This window comes from Ranitomeya imitator, chromosome 2, assembly GCF_032444005.1.
Source record: "Ranitomeya imitator isolate aRanImi1 chromosome 2, aRanImi1.pri, whole genome shotgun sequence".
Lineage (NCBI taxonomy): Eukaryota > Metazoa > Chordata > Amphibia > Anura > Dendrobatidae > Ranitomeya > Ranitomeya imitator.
In genome coordinates this window covers 231,564,731-231,584,768 of record NC_091283.1, presented here as the reverse complement: position 1 = coordinate 231,584,768, position 20,038 = coordinate 231,564,731, and the positions used below count along the sequence as shown (strand labels likewise).

At 44.1% G+C, this 20,038-nt stretch overlaps 1 protein-coding gene across 8 annotated transcripts in view; it reads left to right on the top strand.

The window, feature by feature from the left end:
• The window catches only part of LOC138662778 (E3 ubiquitin/ISG15 ligase TRIM25-like), a 60,941-nt gene that overhangs the window by 15,822 nt on the left and 25,081 nt on the right, over nt 1-20,038 (top strand). For all 8 annotated transcript variants that reach the window (XM_069748706.1, XM_069748708.1, XM_069748709.1 and 5 more), the window contains 4 exons: nt 1,669-1,807; nt 1,888-1,956; nt 2,040-2,111; nt 8,658-8,723. In XM_069748706.1, coding sequence (XP_069604807.1) covers nt 1,669-1,807; nt 1,888-1,956; nt 2,040-2,111; nt 8,658-8,723 — 346 coding nt within the window. The remainder of the gene's footprint in view (nt 1-1,668; nt 1,808-1,887; nt 1,957-2,039; nt 2,112-8,657; nt 8,724-20,038) is intronic.

Sequence of the window (20,038 nt, the reverse complement as noted above, 5' to 3'; positions counted from 1 at the left end):
TACAACAGGGTGGGCGCCTTCATTGGCTGGTCTCGGCTGGCCGGTCTCTCCTATGCGGAATGGGCCTATAGAGCATTCGGAGACCTTGGTGGTCGGGACCGCTGCACCTTATTTCTAGTTAGCTCAGTGGTTAGGTATCACACGTGGAACGCACGGTGCTTAGTATCGACGCAACGAAAAATCCTCCCAGTGGAAGATGTGTTTAGGACCATACTCGGTGACCTGGTGAAGGTGCGCTCTCTGGAGTATGGGAGATTGGGCGCACGGAGGGCCGCTCTCCTCTGGAGGGGCTTTTCTTTTAGTGTGCCCTAGTCTGGTCATCTCCTTTCCTGGTGGTGGGCTGCTACTGACACTGTAGATTTTTGTTTTGTTTGATCATTATACAGTGATGTAGGGCTGCAGGCGCCGAACTTGGGCTTCGTGATTTGTAATTATTGTGGTGTGTGCTGCTGTATATAATGTATATATTGTATATAGGGATATAGAATTGGGTGTAGGTGTTAGGTTGGGTGGTGGGAAAAGGGGGGAGGTGGGATTATCTTGTGGGACTATAGGACACTGGGTTGTTTGGGGGAAAACTGGCACTGCCTGATCTGGCCTATGGACGTTGGACATGGACTGAGGCATGAGATGCAGGACCAGCTCTCAGGTCAGTGCGGGGGGTTGGGAATGAAGGATAGCTTAGTATTGTATATATTTGTAGTTATTTTATTTAAAAAAAAAAAAAAAAAGTTCATGTATATAGTTTTTGTTTGCCATTGTTTATTTTATTTGTTATTATTATTTTTGTTTGGTGACCGGACCAGAAGGTCAAAGTAGTTATTCTGTATATACTGTATAATATGTGTGGGAGGAGAGAATGAGCGGCTGGACCAGTGTTCAGTATACTGTTTATTTTCTGGCTAATATTTTTGTTATGTTTTCTGCTATTATTATTATGTTTTTCATTTTTATAATAAAAGATCTACAGGATGTAACTCCGGCTCAGTAATGTAATGTATGTACACAGTGACTGCACCAGCAGAATAGTGAGTGCAGCTCTGGGGTATAATACAGGATGTAACTCAGGATCAGTAATGTAATGTATGTACACAGTGACTGCACCAGCAGAATAGTGAGTGCAGCTCTGGGGTATAATAGAGGATGTAACTCAGGATCAGTAATGTAATGTATGTACACAGTGACTGCACCAGCAGAATAGTGAGTGCAGCTCTGGAGTATAATGCAGGATATTACTCAGGATCAGTAATGTATGTACACAGTGACTGCACCAGCAGAATAGTGAGTGCAGCTCTGGGGTATAATACAGGGTGTAACTCAGGATCAGTAATGTATGTACACAGTGATTGCACCAGCAGAATAGTGAGTGCAGCTCTGGGGTATAATACAGGATGTAACTCAGGATCAGTAATGTAATGTATGTACACAGTGACTGCACCAGCAGAATAGTGAGTGCAGCTCTGGGGTATAATACAGGATATAACTCAGGATCAGTAATGTAATGTATGTACACAGTGACTGCACCAGCAGAATAGTGAGTGCAGTTCTGGGGTATAATACAGGATGTAACTCAGGATCAGTAATATAATGTGTGTACACAGTGACTGCACCAGCAGAATAGTGAGTGCAGCTCTGAGGAATAATATGTTGTCTTCTATGTGTGGGCAGAAAGCGGAGCGGGTGAAGGACTTGACATCTAAGCAGCCATTTAAGCCAAAGACGGAGTTTGATGACAAGCTGCTGCAGAACATCTACAGGAACGCCGTCTGCCTGAAAGACCTTGTGAAATCCCAGATCGGCCAGATGGGTAAGAGCACCTCCCGTTTCCCTGGCCTTGCTGGGAGTTGTATTTCTACCTGCTGACTCCTCCCTTCTCTCTTCCCACAGTGGAGACCCCAGAATGGCATTCACCACACAAAGAGAAGGTGCCAAGTGCGGAGCCGCGGACAGGAGCAGGTAGGATGCCCCCATTGCTGCACCCGCCATACGCGACTCGTCATCCCGTATATAAGGATCAGTGATTGGCTTCTGTCTTATAGAGGGGGCTGGAAAACGGAGCGACTTCACGCCACTTCCACCCAGAGTGAAGGGGGAGAAGCCCCCCATCAAGAGTAAGTCATCACAGCAATGAGGGGGCTACAACCTGTACAACATCATCTGGTGACATCATCACTATATAAGGGGGGTGGAGACATCATCACTATATAATGGGGGCAGAGACATCCCGGTGGCAGCGTGTATGAGCGGGTGTGTGAGCCTTATGATTGGCAGACAGTAGTAGTAATATTCCCAGGACTCATCGCCCGTGTGTTCGGTGAGTGGTGGCAGCGTGTATGAGCGGGTGTGTGAGCCTTACGATTGGCAGACAGTTGTAGTAATAGTCAGGGTCTCATTGCCCGTGTGTTCGGTGAGTGGTGGCAGCGTGTATGAGCGGGTGTGTGATCCTTATGATTGGCAGACTGTAGTAGTAATATTTCCGGGATTAATCGCCCGTGTATTCGATGAGTGGTGGCAGCGTGTATGAGCGGGTGTGTGGCCTGGGTCAGTGTGTGATTTATGCTCCCATTACTGCATAGGACAGAGGTTGAATGCTGGACTGAGAGTGGGGAGATAGATTAACCCTTGCAGGCACAACCCAAGTCACGTGTGAGAGCAGGCACGTGATGAATAAGTGACACCATGGAGAAGGGATCCGTGACGACTGGTGGCAGAGCGGTGGGATAGAATTATTTCTATTAGAGCATTAGTGCATGGTTTAAGCAATTATTCCCTGTACTAAAGAATTGGTATCCTTGCGAGAAGTGCACCAGTTCTTCAAGGTTCAACTCAGTGCTTAGACATACTTGCAAACAGTTTCCCCTCCCCGTTTTTCTTTTCTATCTTTTATTTGGCAAAGGCTGTTCATCGATATGGCAGCCCAGTACAAGAAGCAGAGCAAAGAAGCTCTGACCGACCTCTGTGAGCAGAGAGGAATAGAGACGGCCGACAGATCCAAGGAGCTGCTGATACGCGCCCTGGTCGAGCAGGACATAGAGCAAAGTGCTGGAACATCTGGGCAAGGAAAGAGCCCACCTCAGAGAGACCCAGCAATGCCAGCTCTTGCACCGGAGATACCTGATGGAATTGTCAGCAATGCCAGTGCTGAGGAGCCTATGGACTGTACTTTATAAATGGACTTACAACGGCTGGGAACAAGTGATCCCAATCTGCGCATGCAGCTTATTCTACAGCACCGACAGGCTGAGAGAGAGACTGCAGAACGCCGGGACCGACAGGATGAGAGAGAGGCTGCAGAACGCCGGGACCGACAGGCTGAGAGAGAGGCTGCAGAACTCCAGAACCGGGCCGAGAGAGAGGCTGCAGAACGCCAGGACAGGGAGGAGAGAGAGGATGCAAAGCGCCGGGAGGACAGAACTTTGAAGCTTCAGATGGCTCAAATAGAGAGGGGTATCAGTCCTCAGATAACCCCCTCCCAGGACATAAATCCAAGGAGGCCACGTCTGGAAAACTTCCCTGTGATGGAGACGGATACGGACTTAGATACTTTCCATCGGGGGTTTGAAAAAACCTGCAGGCAATACCATCTACCCCATGAGCAGTCGGCACAGTATCTAACCCCAGGGTTGAGAGGCAAAGCCCTGGAAGTTTTTGCTGACCTCCCACCAGAGCTAGATGCGAACTATGAGGCCATAAGAGGCCCTGATCAGGACACTTCTGGTGTCAGGTGGTATCGGAGGTTCTGGAACCTACAACGTGGATCCACTGACAGCTATGCGGATGTTGTGAGCAACTTGAGGACCACGTTCCACCAATGGATCAGGGGACTTCTGTTAACAGCTTTGAGGACATATATGTCTATAGCCGGGATTGGAGGGGTCAGCCCTGCCGTGCCCATGGCCTGTGAGTACCTCGACTGGGGAGCAGGGAAAGGATTGAGAGAAGTGGGAGTATCAGAGGCTATTCCCACCAATGTGTTGCTAGGTACGGACCTGGGGAGGATGGTGTCCCACTATATTTCTCCCCTGCAAGTAAATGCTACAGAGAAGGTGGAAGAAAGTGACCCACCTGAGATCCCGCGCGAGGAGGGAAAATGTCCCAATGCACAGGACTGTAAATATGTGGCAGCTGTGACCCGGAGTCAGGCTGCAGCTCAGGCTCAACCCCAGAGATTAGAGGATGAGTCTCAGACAGAACTGACAGAACAGGAGGCCCATACTGTGGTCCCGGAGCCTCCTCACATGGCAGACCCACCAAGGTCCAGAATATGTTGTGCAGTTATATGTATGTATAATAGGTTCCATGTGAGATGCATGTCCCTAATGCATCAGCCCACAGGCTGCGCCCCTGGGCAGAGGGGACACGTATTCCCCTTTTGTCCGCCCCCCACCTTTGTAATTCCCACAGTAAATATCGGCAGGCTCCGGCCACCTGCGGCTATTGTAATGTATGTCTGGCCTGCCGCTTTTCTATTGGCCAGCCCTGTGTATCTGTGTTATATATTCTGTGTCCTGTGAGTAAAGTGTTGTCAGACTGGAAATAAGTGGAGAAAATACAAGTGCAGCATTTTGTGGCCAGCGCGCCTATCATCCCCAAACCAACAGACTCTGCGAGCGTCTTAATGGAACATTAAAACAAATTCTCAAAATGTTGGTGGAGACTGAAGGGAGAGACTGGGAGCGGTACCTCCCCCATCTGCTGTTTGCCTACAGAGAGTTACCCCAGGCGTCTACTGGATTCTCCCCCTTTGAACTGGTCTATGGGAGGAGGGTCAGGGGCCACTTGATTTGATTAAGGACTGTTGGGAGGATGACCCCAGAACTACTGGAGTCTCAGTGGTTGAATATGTACTGCGGCTCAGAGAGAGAATGAAGAAACTGAGCAACCTGGCCCATGAGAACGTGACCCAGGCCCAAATCAACCAGAAGGTCTGGTATGACCGTAATGCCAGACTAAGGGCCTATGAGGAGGGGCAGAAGGTTTGGGTGTTGGTCCCTATGTTACAAAATAAATTGCAGGCCGTATGGGAGGGACCATATACTGTACATAAGCGGCTGAATGATGTTAATTATGTGGTGACACTAGATGAGCATGCAAAGCGACAAAGTATTTCATGTAAATATGCTGAAGGCTCATCATGCCAGGGAGGCCTGTGTCTTACCTGTCTGTAGCCTGCCTGAAGAGGGGGAGGCTGATCTGTTACTGGATGTGGGGGCTGGGACTCAGTACATGGAGTCAGCAGAGTTTAACCCTGAGCTATCCCACAGTCAGGGGTTATCATGGCTGGACGCACCAGGGTTACCTCTGCCCCAGTGTCTCTGAGACCAATGGTGACTTCATTGCCAACAGTGACAGATTGACAGTTCTCATTAGCCCTCGCATCAGAGCCGGCTACAAAGAGGATAGACGGTGTGGACACAGACGGCGTTGTGGTGGTAGTTGGGCGTTTCTCCCTATCAGGGCAGACGCGCTAACATATCCCACTTTGTTGCAGGAGAAGCACCGGCGTGCATCGCCTAGAGAATGTCTATTTCCCGGGGCCCCATAGAAGGTGGGCTTGGACAGCACTGGTGATCGGCCGGCAGAGGGAGAAGGGTCCCCTTTTGGCTTACCTTCCTTCCAGCTGAATCCCGATGGCTTCCGCACCTCAGGCATCCTGTTAGCCACATAGCAGTCTGCAATTCTTGCAGCCTGATCCGCAGTTTGTGGCTCCCGATCACACACAAATTGTCGTACATCCGTGGGGCACATGTGAAGAAATTGATCCTTGACCATAAGATCCATTAAGTCTTCAAAACTGTTAACAGAAAGTCCCCTAATCCATTGGTGGAACATGGTCCTCAAGGTGCTCACAACATCTGCATAGCTGTCAGTGGATCCACGTTGTAGGTTCCGGAACTTTCTACGATACACTTCTGGTGTCAGGTTGTATTTCCTGATCAGGGCCTCTTTTATGGTCTCATAGTTTGCATCTAGCTCTGGTGGGAGGCCAGCAGAAACTTCCAGGGCTTTGCCTCTCAACCCTGGGGTTAGATACTGCGCCCACTGCTCACGGGGTAGATGGTACTGCCTGCAGGTTTTTTCAAACCCCCGCAGGAAAGTATCTAAGTCCGTATCCTTCTCCATCACAGGGAAGTTTTCCAGACGTGGCCTCCTTGGATTTATGTCCTGGGAGGTGGTTATCTGAGGACTGATACCCCGCTATATTTGAGCCATCTGAAGCTGGAAAGCTCCGTCCTCCCGGCGTTCTGCAGCCTCTCTCTCAGCTCCGGTCTCGGCGTTCTGCAGCCTCTCTCTCAGCCTGTCGGTACTGTAGAATCAGCTGCATGCGCAGATTAGGATCACTTGTTCCCAGCTGTTGTAAGTCCATTTGTAAAGTACAGTCCATAGGCTCCTCAGCACTGGCATTGCTGACATTTCCATCAGGTATCTCCGGTGCAAGAGCTGGCATTGCTGGGTCTCTCTGAGGTGGGCTCTCTCCTTGCCCAGATGTTCCAGCACTTTGCTCTATGTCCTGCTCGACTAGGGCGCGTATCAGCAGCTCCCTGGATCTGTCGGCTGTCTCTATTCCTCTATGCTCACAGAGGTCGGTCAGAGCTTCTTTGCTCTGCTTCTTGTTCTGGGCTGCCATATCGATGAACAGCCTTTGCCAAATAAAAGATAGAAAAGAAAAACGGGGAGGGGAAACTGTTTCCAAGTATGTCTAAGTAAGCACGGAGTTGAACCTTGAAGAACTGGTGCACTCCTCGCAAGGATACCAATTCTTTAGTACAGGGAATAATTGCTTAAACCATGCACTAATGCACTAATAGAAATAATTCTATCCCACCGCTCGCCACCAATTGTCACGGATCCCTACTCTGTGGTGCCACTAATTTGTCACGTGCCTGCTCTCACACGTGACTTGGGGTTGTGCCTGCAAGGGTTAATCTATCTCCCCACTCTCAGTCCAGCATTCAACCTCTGTCCTATGCTGTAATGGGAGCATAAATCACACACACTGACCCAGGCCACACACCCGCTCATACACACTGCCACCACTCATCGAATACACGGGCGATGAGTCCCGGAAATACTAATGCTAATAAAAATATGTCTATCACTCATAAGGCTCAGACACCTTAGGCTATGGATTCTTTTAGAAGAAGTTTTATACTTTAATAACAAAAGGTTCAATGCTTACAATAAGGAAAAGGTATAAAAATATGATAATAAAGACTTACATCTTATGCAAACAGTATCAAAATAAACAGGAGAACTTACAGAAATTATCTAACTGGTAGTTGCTTTCTGCTCCCTGAGGGTAGGAAGATGTAGATTGGATCACACCAGCTTCTCAGGCTGCCCCCATCATGTGAACACAATTCTCTGTCTGCAGCCTAAATTTATAACTGTGGTCTGGAAGTCAGGTTTCTAGACTGGCCCCTCAGGTTAATATCATAATTGCTGGCTTGTTGATTTGCCACGGCCGCGCTACTAATGAATATATATTATTTTCCTCTGAAGACACTTGTGAGATGGTTCCCAGGAATAGCTAACCTCAGGACGCAATTAGCATCTCCCCTCCAAGCACTAGGAGGTGTCAAGTGTTCCTTTCTTCTTGGCCATAGCCAGACCTCCTGGTTAGATATGGAGACACAATTTCTACTAGTCCCAAGGAAGTACCTATTAACACCTAGGTGCGACTTGCCTTTAGGACAGATGTTACATTATCACTAGTCACACATATAACCCTAGACATATGTCACTACACACATATAGATATATATATACACATAATTCACCACACTATCTATGAGAAACATTACACAAAGTGTTTCAGAGGAAGTAATATATTCATTGGTGGAGTGGCCATGGTCCAGTCACAAACCAGCAATTCTAATATTAACCTGAGAGGCTCATCTAGAAATTTGACCCCAGGTTGACTCTGTAAATTAGGCCTACACACGAAGAAAGATGTTCACATGTGGGGGCAGCCTGGAAAGTTGATGTGAGCCATTCCATATTTCTCCCTTCCTCAGGGACAAAGAACCAGAATGCAAAGTTCGGTATTTCTGTAAGTTTTATCCGTTTATTTTATCACTGTTTTTGCATATTTGTATTTCACTTTTTATTTCCATATTTTATACCCTTTTTATTGTAAGCACTGTACCTTTCTATTAAAGCTTAAAACTTTAATAAGTTTGAACCTTGTATGCTCTAAATAATCCATAGCCTTAAACTGTGTGATCCTTATAATTGGCAGACAGTAGTAGTAATATTTCCGGGACTCATCGCCCGCGTGTTCGGTGACTGGTGGCAGCATGTATGAGCGGGTGTGTGGCCTGGGTCGGTGTGTGATTTATGCTCCCATGACAGCATAGGACAGAGGTTGAATGCTGGACTGAGAGGAGATAAATTAACCCTTTCAGGCACAACCCCCAGTCACGTGCTGAGAAGCTGGTATGTGACAGTTGGTATGGGCAGGCAGCAGTGGTAGGTGGTATATACAGGGGCAGGTAGCAGTGGTAGGTGGTATATATAGGGGCAGGTAGCAGTGGTAGGTGGTGTATATATGGGGGCAGGTAGCAGTGGTAGGTGGTATATATATGGGGGCAGGTAGCAGCTACATTTTTTTTTTTTATATGAAACGATTTTTACAAATTTGTTTAAATTTACAGATAAGGCTTCCCCCCGGCCTAAACCAGCCGCCCCGATTCCAGAATCCAGGGAACAGCTCCTAAATTGTAAGAAAACTATAATGTAATAGTCAGATTCCAGATCCAGAACTGAGATCCACTATAAATTACAGGGGGCAAATGCAGAAGGGCATAAATAACGATAGATCTGTGTATGTAATAATGATATATCCGTATATGGAGGAAAGATATGTAATAATGATATATCTGTATATGGAGGAAAGATATGTAATAATGATATATCAGTATATGGAGGACAGATATGTAGTAATATATCCATGTATGGAGAGCAGATATGTAATAATGATATATCAGTATATGCAGGACAGATATGTAATAATGATATATCCGTATATGGAGAGCAGATATGTAATAATGGTATTTCGGTATATGGAGAGCAGATATGTAATAATTCTATATCCATATATGGAGAGCAGATATGTAATAATGATATATCAGTATATGCAGGACAGATATGTAATAATGATTTATCAGTATACAAAGGACACGTAATAATTCTATATCCATATATGGAGAGCAGATATGTAATAACGATATATCCATATATGGAGAGCAGATATGTTATAATGATATATCAGTATATGCAGGACAGATATGTAATAATGATATATCAGTATATGGAGGACATATGTAATAATGATATATCCGTATATGGAGAGCAGACATGTAACAATGATATTTCAGTATATGGAGAGCAGATATGTAATAATGATATATCAGTATATGCAGGACAGATATGTAATAATTCTACATCCATATATGGAGAGCAGATATGTAATAATGATATATCAGTATATGCAGGACAGATATGTAATAATGATATATCCGTATATGGAGAGCAGATATGTAACAATGATATTTCGGTATATGGAGAGCAGATATGTAATAATTCTATATCCATATATGGAGAGTAGATATGTAATGATATATCAGTATATGAAGGAGAGATATGTAATAATTCTATACCCATATATGGAGAGCAGATATGTAATAATGATATATCAGTATACGGAGGACAGATATGTAATAATGATATATCAGTATATGGAGGACATATGTAATAATGATATATCAGTATATGGAGGGCAGATATGTAATAATGATATATCAGTAATTGGAGAGCAGATATGTAATAATGATATATCAGTATATGGAGGACATATGTAATAATGATATATCCGTATATGGAGAGCAGATATGTAACAATGATATTTCAGTATATGGAGAGCAGATATGTAGTAATAATATATCCATGTATGGAGAGCAGATATGTAATAATGATATATCCGTATATGGAGAGCAGATATGTAACAATGATATTTCGGTATATGGAGAGCAGATATGTAATAATTCTATATCCATATATGGAGAGTAGATATGTAATGATATATCAGTATATGAAGGAGAGATATGTAATAATTCTATACCCATATATGGAGAGCAGATATGTAATAATGATATATCAGTATACGGAGGACATATGTAATAATGATATAACAGTATATGGAGGGCAGATATGTAATGATATATCAGTATATGGAGAGAAGATATGTAATAATGATATATCAGTATATGGAGGACATATGTAATAATGATATTTCGGTATATGGAGAGCAGATATGTAATAATGATATATCAGTATACAGAGGACAGATATTTAATAATATATCAGTATATTGATAAGATATGTAATAATGTCCTTGAGACCTCTATGGTTGTTGATGCAGGCTTGCTGTAAGGGCCACCCTGTGGTCGGCGCTCATAGCCTGCAATTCAGCTACATAGCAGCGATCTAATGATCGCTCCCATGTAGCTGAGCCGATCGAGTTGTGGCAGCTTCTAGCTTCCTATGGAGGCTATTGAAGCATGGCAAAAGTTTAAAAAAATGTGAGGAAAAAAAAATATATATATAAAAGTTTAAATCACCCCCCCCCCCCTTCGCCCCATCCAAAATAAAACAATAAAAAAAAAAACAAATGTACACATATTTAGTATCGCCGCGTTGAGAATCGCCCGATCAATAGAAAAAAGCATTAACCTGATCACTAAACAGCATAGCAAAAAAAAATTAGAAACGCCAAAATTATGTTTTTTTGGTCGCCACGACATTGCATTAAAATGCAATAACAGGTGATCAAAAGAATGTATCTGCACAAAAGTGGTATCAATAAAAACATCAGCTCGGCACGCAAAAAATAAGCCCTCACCCGACCCCAGATCACGAAAAATGGAGACGCTACGGGTATCGGAATATGGCACAATTTATTTTTTTTTTAGCAAAGTTTGGAATTTTTTTTCACCACTTAGATAAAAAATAACCTAGTCATGTTAGGTGTCTATGAACTCGTACCGACCTGGAGAATCATAATGGCAGCTCAGTTTTAGTATTTAGTGAAGCTAGCAAACAGCCAAGCAAAAAACAAGTGTGGGATTGCACTTTTTTTGCAATTTCACCGCACTTGGAATGTTATTCCAATTTTCTAGTACAAGACATGGTAAAACCAATGATGTCGTTCAAAAGTACAACTCGTCCCGCAAAAAATAAGCCCTCACATGGCCAAATTGACGGAAAAATAAAAGTTATGGCTCTGGGAAGGAGGGGAGCAAAAAACGAGCACGGAAAATCCCAAAGTCATTAAGGGGTTAAATTTGCCTTGGGCCAATGGCTTTCCCAAAACCAAACTTTCTTTTATTTTGCACTGGAATGCACTCCAGCCGTCTTATTACGCTTCTCTGTGTACCCTGGTGGACACATAGCAACTCTGGCATATAACACCTGTCACTACCTCACACGGTGTACGGAGGGCAGATATGTAATAATGATATATTAGTATATGGAGGGCAGATATGTAATAATTATATATCCGTATATGGAGGGCAGATATGTAATAATGATGATATATCAGTATATGGAGGGCAGATATGTAATAATTATATATCCGTGTATGGAGGGCAGATATGTAATGATATCAGTATATGGAGGGCAGATATGTAATAATGAATCAGTATATGGAGGGCAGATATGTAATAATGATATATCCGTATATGGAGGGCAGATATGTAATAATGATATATCAGCATATGGAGGACAGATATGTAATAATGATGATATATCAGTATATAGAGGGCAGATATGTAATAATGAATCAGTATATGGAGGGCAGATGTGTAATTATGATATATCAGTATATGGAGGGCAGATATCTAATAATGATATATCAGTATATGGAGAATAGATATGTAATAATGATATATCCGTATATGGAGGGCAGATATGTAATAATGATGTCAGTATATAGAGGGCAGATATGTAATAATGATATCAGTATATGGAGAGCAGATATGTAATAATGATATATCAGCATATGGAGGACAGATATGTAATAATGAATCAGTATATGGAGGGCAGATATGTAATAATGAATCAGTATATGGAGGGCAGATATGTAATAATGATATATCAGCATATGGAGGACAGATATGTAATAATGATGATATATCAGTATATAGAGGGCAGATATGTAATAATGAATCAGTATATGGAGGGCAGATGTGTAATTATGATATCAGTATATGGAGGGCAGATATCTAATAATGAATCAGTATATGGAGAATAGATATGTAATAATAATATATCAGTATATAGAGGGCAGATATGTAATAATGAATCAGTATATGGAGGGCAGATGTGTAATTATGATATATCAGTATATAGAGGGCAGAAATGTAATAATGAATCAGTATATGGAGAATAGATATGTAATAATGATATATCAGTATATAGAGGGCAGATATGTAATAATGAATCAGTATATGGAGAGCAGATATCTAATAATGAGATATCCTTATATTTAGAACAGATATGTAATTATGATATATCATTATTACATATCTGATCTCCATATACTTATATATCAGTATATAGAGAGCAGATATGTAATAATGAATCAGTATATGGCGGGCAGATATGTAATAATGATGAATCAGTATATAGAGGGCAGATATGTAATAATGAATCAGTATATGGAGATCAGATATGTAATGATATATCAGTATATGAAGGACAGATATATAATAATGATATTACATATCTGCCCTCTATATACTGATATATTATTATTATATATCTGTCCTTCATATACTGATATATCATTATTACATATCTGATCTCCATATACTGATTCATTATTACATATCTGTCCTCTATATACTGATATATCATCATTATTACTTATCTGCCCGCTATATACTGATTCATTATTACATATCTGCTCTCTATATACTGATATATAAGTATATGGAGATCAGATATGTAATAATGATATATCATAATTACATATCTGTTCTAAATATAAGGATATCTCATTATTAGATATCTGCTCTCCATATACTGATTCATTATTACATATCTGCCCTCTATATACTGATATATCATTATTACATATCTGATCTCCATATACTTATATATCAGTATATAGAGAGCAGATATGTAATAATGAATCAGTATATGGCGGGCAGATATGTAATAATGATGATATATCAGTATATAGAGGGCAGATATGTAATAATGAATCAGTATATGGAGATCAGATATGTAATAATGATATATCAGTATATGAAGGACAGATATATAATAATGATAATATAATAATAATAATCTTTATTTTTATATAGCGCTAATATATTCCGCAGCGCTTTACAGTTTGTACACATTATCATCACTGTCCCCGATGGGGCTCACAATCTATATCAGTATATAGAGGGCAGATATGTAATAATGATATATCAGTATATAGAGAGCAGATATATAATAATGATATATCCTTATATTTAGAACAGATATGTAATAATGTTATATCAGTATATGGTGGACAGATATGTAGTATATGGAAAGCAGATATGTAATAACTAGCTTTCTTCGCTTCAGCTGCATGATTTATGGCTGCTGGACAGCCTGAATACATGTGGGAATTCCCTAACAAACAGGCAATCCTCACATGTATTCAGCCTGTCTAGCAGCTGTAAATCATACAGCTGCGGTGACAAAAACGCAGTCACCGAGCACTAACAAATGCTCGGAGACCAGCCGAGCGTGCTCTGGAAAACCCGAGCAACAAGTATACTAGCTCATCACTAGTAATAACGATATGTCAATATATGAAATTAAAGCGGGAAATTATTTTTGACCAGTGATACGATCGGCTCTGGATCCGGACTATCAGCTAAAGGAGTCACTTAACACACATGCAGCGGGAGAGAATTTCCCGGTAATCTCTATGATTGGGCTGATGATCGCTTGCTGGACCAGGCCACTTCTCTGCAGGATGTCGTGCAAGAAGAAGGAGAGACCGTGGAGAACTTCTTTCACCGATTGAAGCAGATGTTCATAGATCTCAGATTCAAGGACTGGGAGAAGGCCACTTCTCTGCAGGATGTCGTGCAAAAAGAAGGAGAGACAGTGGAGATGTTCGTTCACCGATTGAAGCAGATGTTCGTAGATCTCGGATTTGAGGACTGGGAGAAATCCCATAAGCAAATCTGGATACAGGCGTTTGTTCAAGGTCTCCAGGAACCTGTACGGAATCGGTTACAGACCGCAATACCTGGATACCAAGAACTGGACATTGACGTCCTCTTCCAAGTGGCAAGAGGGGTGGAAATTACTCAAAAAGCCAAGCCTCCTCGTACCATCCTTCTACTGTCACAACCTCTTCCATTGAGCAACCGTACAAAAATGCGCAGGAGTATCTGCTATAACTGCGGCAAAACGGGGCACCTGAAAAGGAACTGCAGGTCACCTCCTCTGATAAAGATACCAACCCAAATGCCACAGGACCACAAACGACAATAGGACATTGGCAAGCCGGATCCACCACAAGCACCAGAACCACTTTTACACTCTACAAGACAACCGAGTGGACCAACCCCCACCATCCAGAGAGAGGTTGAAGGCAAACCCCTCAGTTTTCTGGTGGATAACCGGTGCTGCCAGAAGTGTAATAAGGAATATGGACTTACCAGACCTGGACTGTCTCACAGATGAAGTGGTGCCTTGTGTGGGGGTGGATGGAAACACACGGTACACACCAATGACCAAACCCTTACATACAGGCCTACAACCTACACAGAGAATGCTATCTTAATTAGTTGTTTCTGCAACCTGTCCAGTTAACCTACTGGGATCAGATCTAATGGCAAAAATCTGACTACTGACCACTTCACTATCACCGGAACACTCAACTGAAGGACTTAAAATCTATCTCAGTCATCCCCACCAAATCACCGTGCAATACCCCATTGTTTCTGGTGAAGAAGAAAAACACCAAAGGGTAAATCTACCAAGTTTCGCATGATACAGGACTTGTGTGCAGTCAATGAAGCCATGGTACTGGACACCCCCATTGTGCCAAACCCACACACTCTGCTGTCATCTATTCTGTCTACCTCCCCATGGTTCATGGTGATTGATTTGGCCAATGCCTTCTTCAGCGTTCCCATGCACCCTAACATCCAATACTTGTTTGTCTTCACACATGAGCCATCAATACACTTGGACAGTGATGCCTCGATGAGCTCAGGACAGCCCCTCCATGTTCAGCCAAGCCATGACAACTGTCCTAGAATCTTGGAAATTGACGCTCCTCCAACATGTTGATGACCTCCTCCTGTGTTCAGATGCCAATGAAAAAGCAAAGGAAGAGCCAATCTCATTGCTGGAGTTCCTGGCATTCAGAGATAACTAATTGGGCCAGGACAAGGTTGTGCTCGTAGGACACTGTATCTCTCGTCAGACAAAACATCTTACTGACGATTCAAAGACGGCAGTGAAAAATATGCCTTTGCCAAAAAAAACAACACCGCTTCAGTCTTTCCTTGGACTTATATCTTACTGCCGTCCTTGGATCCTCTGCACACATGAAGCCCCTGTATGACTGCCTCAAGGACATTCCTTTATGTCTAACCAAGGAAGCCATTGATGGATTTTATGTAACAACCCTGCCGGCATCACTGCATGGCCTTCCATTCCCCACCTGCCTATTACATCTACTCACTCACCCTGTGCCATGCAGTGAGATCTGTCTGCTGCCGGCTCCATGCCATGTTCTCCATGGCCGCTTACTCTGTGTACACTTCCTGGCTGTGTGCATAGGGGGGCGGCGCTGGCAAATCCGGATTCTTATTGGGACTGTGTGCACCTCCCTAAGGTGTCTATGGCCAATAGCCTACTGACGCTCTAAAAGGATTTATTGAGCCGCTAGGTCCCACATCCATCATGGCCTTCGAAAACGGGACGGCACTAGACGTGATCCTGGGAGAAAAAGGGAGGACTGCAAAATGATAGGGAATAACTGCTGCACTTACATAGCCAATAACACAGCCCCGGATGGGAACGTAACTAGGGCAAACACTGACCTATCAGAAGACCTAGTCCAGAACTCAGGGGTAAAGGATCAATGAGATACCTGGTTTGGGTGGTGGGATGGATGGCAAAGGGCCCTTACCAAACTAGGGGTAGCTGTCCTATGTGTTTTGCTCATATTTGCCTTAATTCTGTGCTGTGTAGCTCCATGTGTTAAGAAAATGATGAGACAAACTATGGAAAACACGGTGATGGCCATGCATGCAGATTTCAGGGATCCGAATGATGAAGCCTACTAAGAGCCCGTGAGGAAGCGCCTGAAGAAGCTGCCATATCCACTCTCCCTTACTGAGGAATATGCCTACTCAGAACATGCCAATGGGGGGCAGAGTAGGATCTGACTTCCTTCTGCACAAGTCTGTTAGAAGTGAGCTCATCCACTAGGGATGGGTAATCTCAGTGAAACAAGCGCCAGTGCACTAGGATTGATCGATAGACTCGACGAGAATAGGGCTTGGTTTCGCATATCTCCAAAGGCTGGGACTGTTAAGTATATTAATATCCAATGAAGATAACAAAATGCTGACATTCTGCACCACACCTGTCTGAGAGGTTGAGTCCTGAGAAGATGTTGTGTGGACATTGATCTGCTTCTACTGATTTCACTTTGACTCCAGTCTTAGTTTTCTCTGTATTTTGAAAGAGGGAAAGGTTTCACCCTAATAGGTTACTAGTTTCTCCCTATCTATCTGCGGAGGTTGACAACCTTAACCTGTGTATTGGTTCCCCCTCTCACCGTCGACTATCCCTCCCTCACCCTAATAGGTAACTAGTGTCTCCATACCTATCTGCGGAGGTTGGTACCCTTAACTTGCACAGTGGCCCCCCGCTCACCGTCGACTATCCCTCCCTACCTATTTGCGGAGGTTGGTACCCTTAAATTGTGCAGTGGTGCCCTCGTTCACTGTCGGCTATCCCTCCCTCACTCAATAGGTTACTAGTGTCTCCCTACCAATGTACGGAGCTTGGCACCCTTAACCTGCGCAGTGGCCCTTGCTCAGTCGGCTATCCCTCCCTCACCCTGAATGGCTCTATAAATAGGATAGGGGGTGTAGGAAGGTTAAATAGTTCGGCATCACATGGTCTATAAGGGATGCTATTGACACGGTTGCCCCTCTCGTTCCTGGCAGAGTGTGACGTATCAATACACAACCCTGGCACAATAACACAACTAAAAATCTCTGGCAAGTGTCCAGGGTTGCAGAGCAGCGTTGGAAGGAAACACATTCGCAAGATGACTTCACTGCATTCAAACAGGCAACACTCGCTTTAAAATCTGCTCTCACCTCTGCTAAACAGGCTTACTTCACAACCCTCGCATCTTCCCTATCCTGCAACCCCAAACAGTTATTCAAAACCTTTAACTCCCTCCTCCGCCCCCACCGCCCCCCTCCAACCTTTGCCACACACTTTAAAAATAAGATCGACCAAACAAGGCAAGTCTTCATTGTTCAACCACCACAACCCCTTTGTATACCAGATCAATACCCAAACCCCATAACTTCCCTATCCAACATCACTGAAGGGAGGCTTAATTGTCTCTCCAAATCGCACCTCACCACCTGTGCACTCGACCCCATCCCATCCCACCTCCTGCCCAACCTCACCACCACACTTATCCCATCCCTAACCCACCTCTTCAACCTATCACTAACTTCTGGCACCTTCCCTTCTGCTTTCAAACATGCCACAATCACGCCTATCCTTAAAAAGCCAACCCTCGATCCAACAGCTATGTCCAGCTATCGCCCAATATCACTGCTCTCATTCGCTTCCAAACTCCTGGAGCAGCACGTCCATGCTGAACTCTCCTCCCACCTCTCATCTAACTTGCTCTTTGACAATCTACACTCTGGTTTCCGCCCCCATCACTCAACTGAGGCAGCCCTGCCCAAAATCACCAATGACCTACTTACCGCGAAAGCTAATTGACAATACTCTGTACTCCTCCTTCTAGACCTGTCCTCTGCTTTCGACACAGTTGACCACTGCCTCCTACTACAGATCCTCTCCTCCTTTGGCATCAAAGACCTCACCCTATCCTGGATCTCCTCATACCTTTCCAACTGCACATTCAGCTTCTCTGACTCCCACACTACCTCCTCATCCCACCCTCTCTCTGTTGGAGTCCCCCAAGACTCTGTTCTAGGACCCCTACTCTTCTCAATCTATACACTCAGCCTGGGACAACTCATAAAGTCTTATGGATTCCAGTAGCACCTTTTATGCTGATGACACTCAGATCTACCTTTCTGGCCCAGACATCACCTCCCTGCTGTCCAGAATCCCGGAGTGTCTATCAGCCATATCCTCCTCCTCTCGCTTCCTCAAACTTAATGTGGACAAATATGAACTCCTCATCTTTCCTCCATCTCATAGATCTTCCTTACCTGACCTATCTATCGCATTAAAGGACATCACGCTTTCCCCCATACCGGAAGTCCGCTGCCTCGGAGTAACCCTCATCTCTGCCCTGTCCTTCAAACCGCACATCCAAGCTCTTTCCACCTCCTGTCGCCTCCAGCTCAAAAATACTTCCAGAATCCGTCCTTTCCTCAACCCGTCAATCTACTAAAATTCTTGTGCACGCCCTCATCATCTCCCGCCTTGACTACTGCAACATCCTTTTCTGTGGCCTCCCTGCTAACACCCTTGCACCTCTCCAGTCCATCCTTAACTCTGCTGCCCGACTAATTCATCTCTCTCCTCGCTACTCCTCCACTTTCCCCCTCTGCAAATCTCTTCACTGGCTCCCATTCCCTCAGCGTATACAGTTCACATTACTAATACTGACCTACAAAGCCATCCATAACCTGTCTCCTCCATATATCTCTGAACTAATCTCCCGATATCTTCCCTCATGTGATCTCCGGTCCTCCCAAGACCTCCTTCACGCCTCCACACTAATTCGCTCCTCACCCAAACGCCTCCAAGACTTCTCCCGAATATCCCCCATCCTCTGGAATTTTTTGCCCCAACACATCCGACTATCAACCACATTCGGATCCTTCAGACGGAACCTGAAAACCCATCTCTTCAGGAAAGCCTACAGCCTGCACTGACCCCGCTGCCTCCTCACCACTACCGAAGCTACCGACTCACTAACACCAGAGCTCCTTCAGCCCTCAACCTATTGTCTCCTTCTCCATCATCCTGTAGAATGTAAGCCCGTGGGGGCAGGGTCCTCGCCCCTCTGTACCAGTCTGTCATTGTTAGTTTACTGTAAGCAATATCTGTAATTTGTATGTAACCCCTTCTCATGTACAGCACCATGGAACCAGTGGTGCTATATAAAATAATAATAATAATGAGTAATATCCTATATTTGATATATGGTACGTGAACTATATCAGATAGGAAACCCACATGTTAATAACAAAAAGGATTTACTCAAGCTCGCAGCTATACTGAGAAAAGTATGGTGGATACATCACTACTTCCGGTGTATCAAGGAGGCTGTAGCTTGATTTGCATAGTGTCAAATAAGAACAATGTTAATAGACTATATAAAAAAAACTTCCTTCTCACCCCCCAATGGAGGTGGTCTTTGTTGTCCTTTCTCATTCTCGGGTCCTCTACCAGTACTGAGAGTTTGAGGGTTCTGCGCAGTATCTTAGTTGCGCTTTTCTGGACAGAGAGCTCAGATGTTGCTCCTGGAATCCATTGTAGCCATTTTTCCAACTTAGGGGTCACTGCTCCAAGTGCTCCTATTACCTGGAATCACTGTTGCCTTCACCTTCCACATCTTCTCCACTTCTCCTTTGAAGCCCTGGTATTTCTCCCGAGGAAGGAGAGGCAGAAACCCTCCTGGGTCTGTTCGCCAAGGTGGGTGGATCCATTGAGGATCTGAAGGTCGGCAACCATCTCTGAGGACCAACGGTCCCAGCTGGGGGTCACCCTACACCCCTTCCAGGGGCTGTTC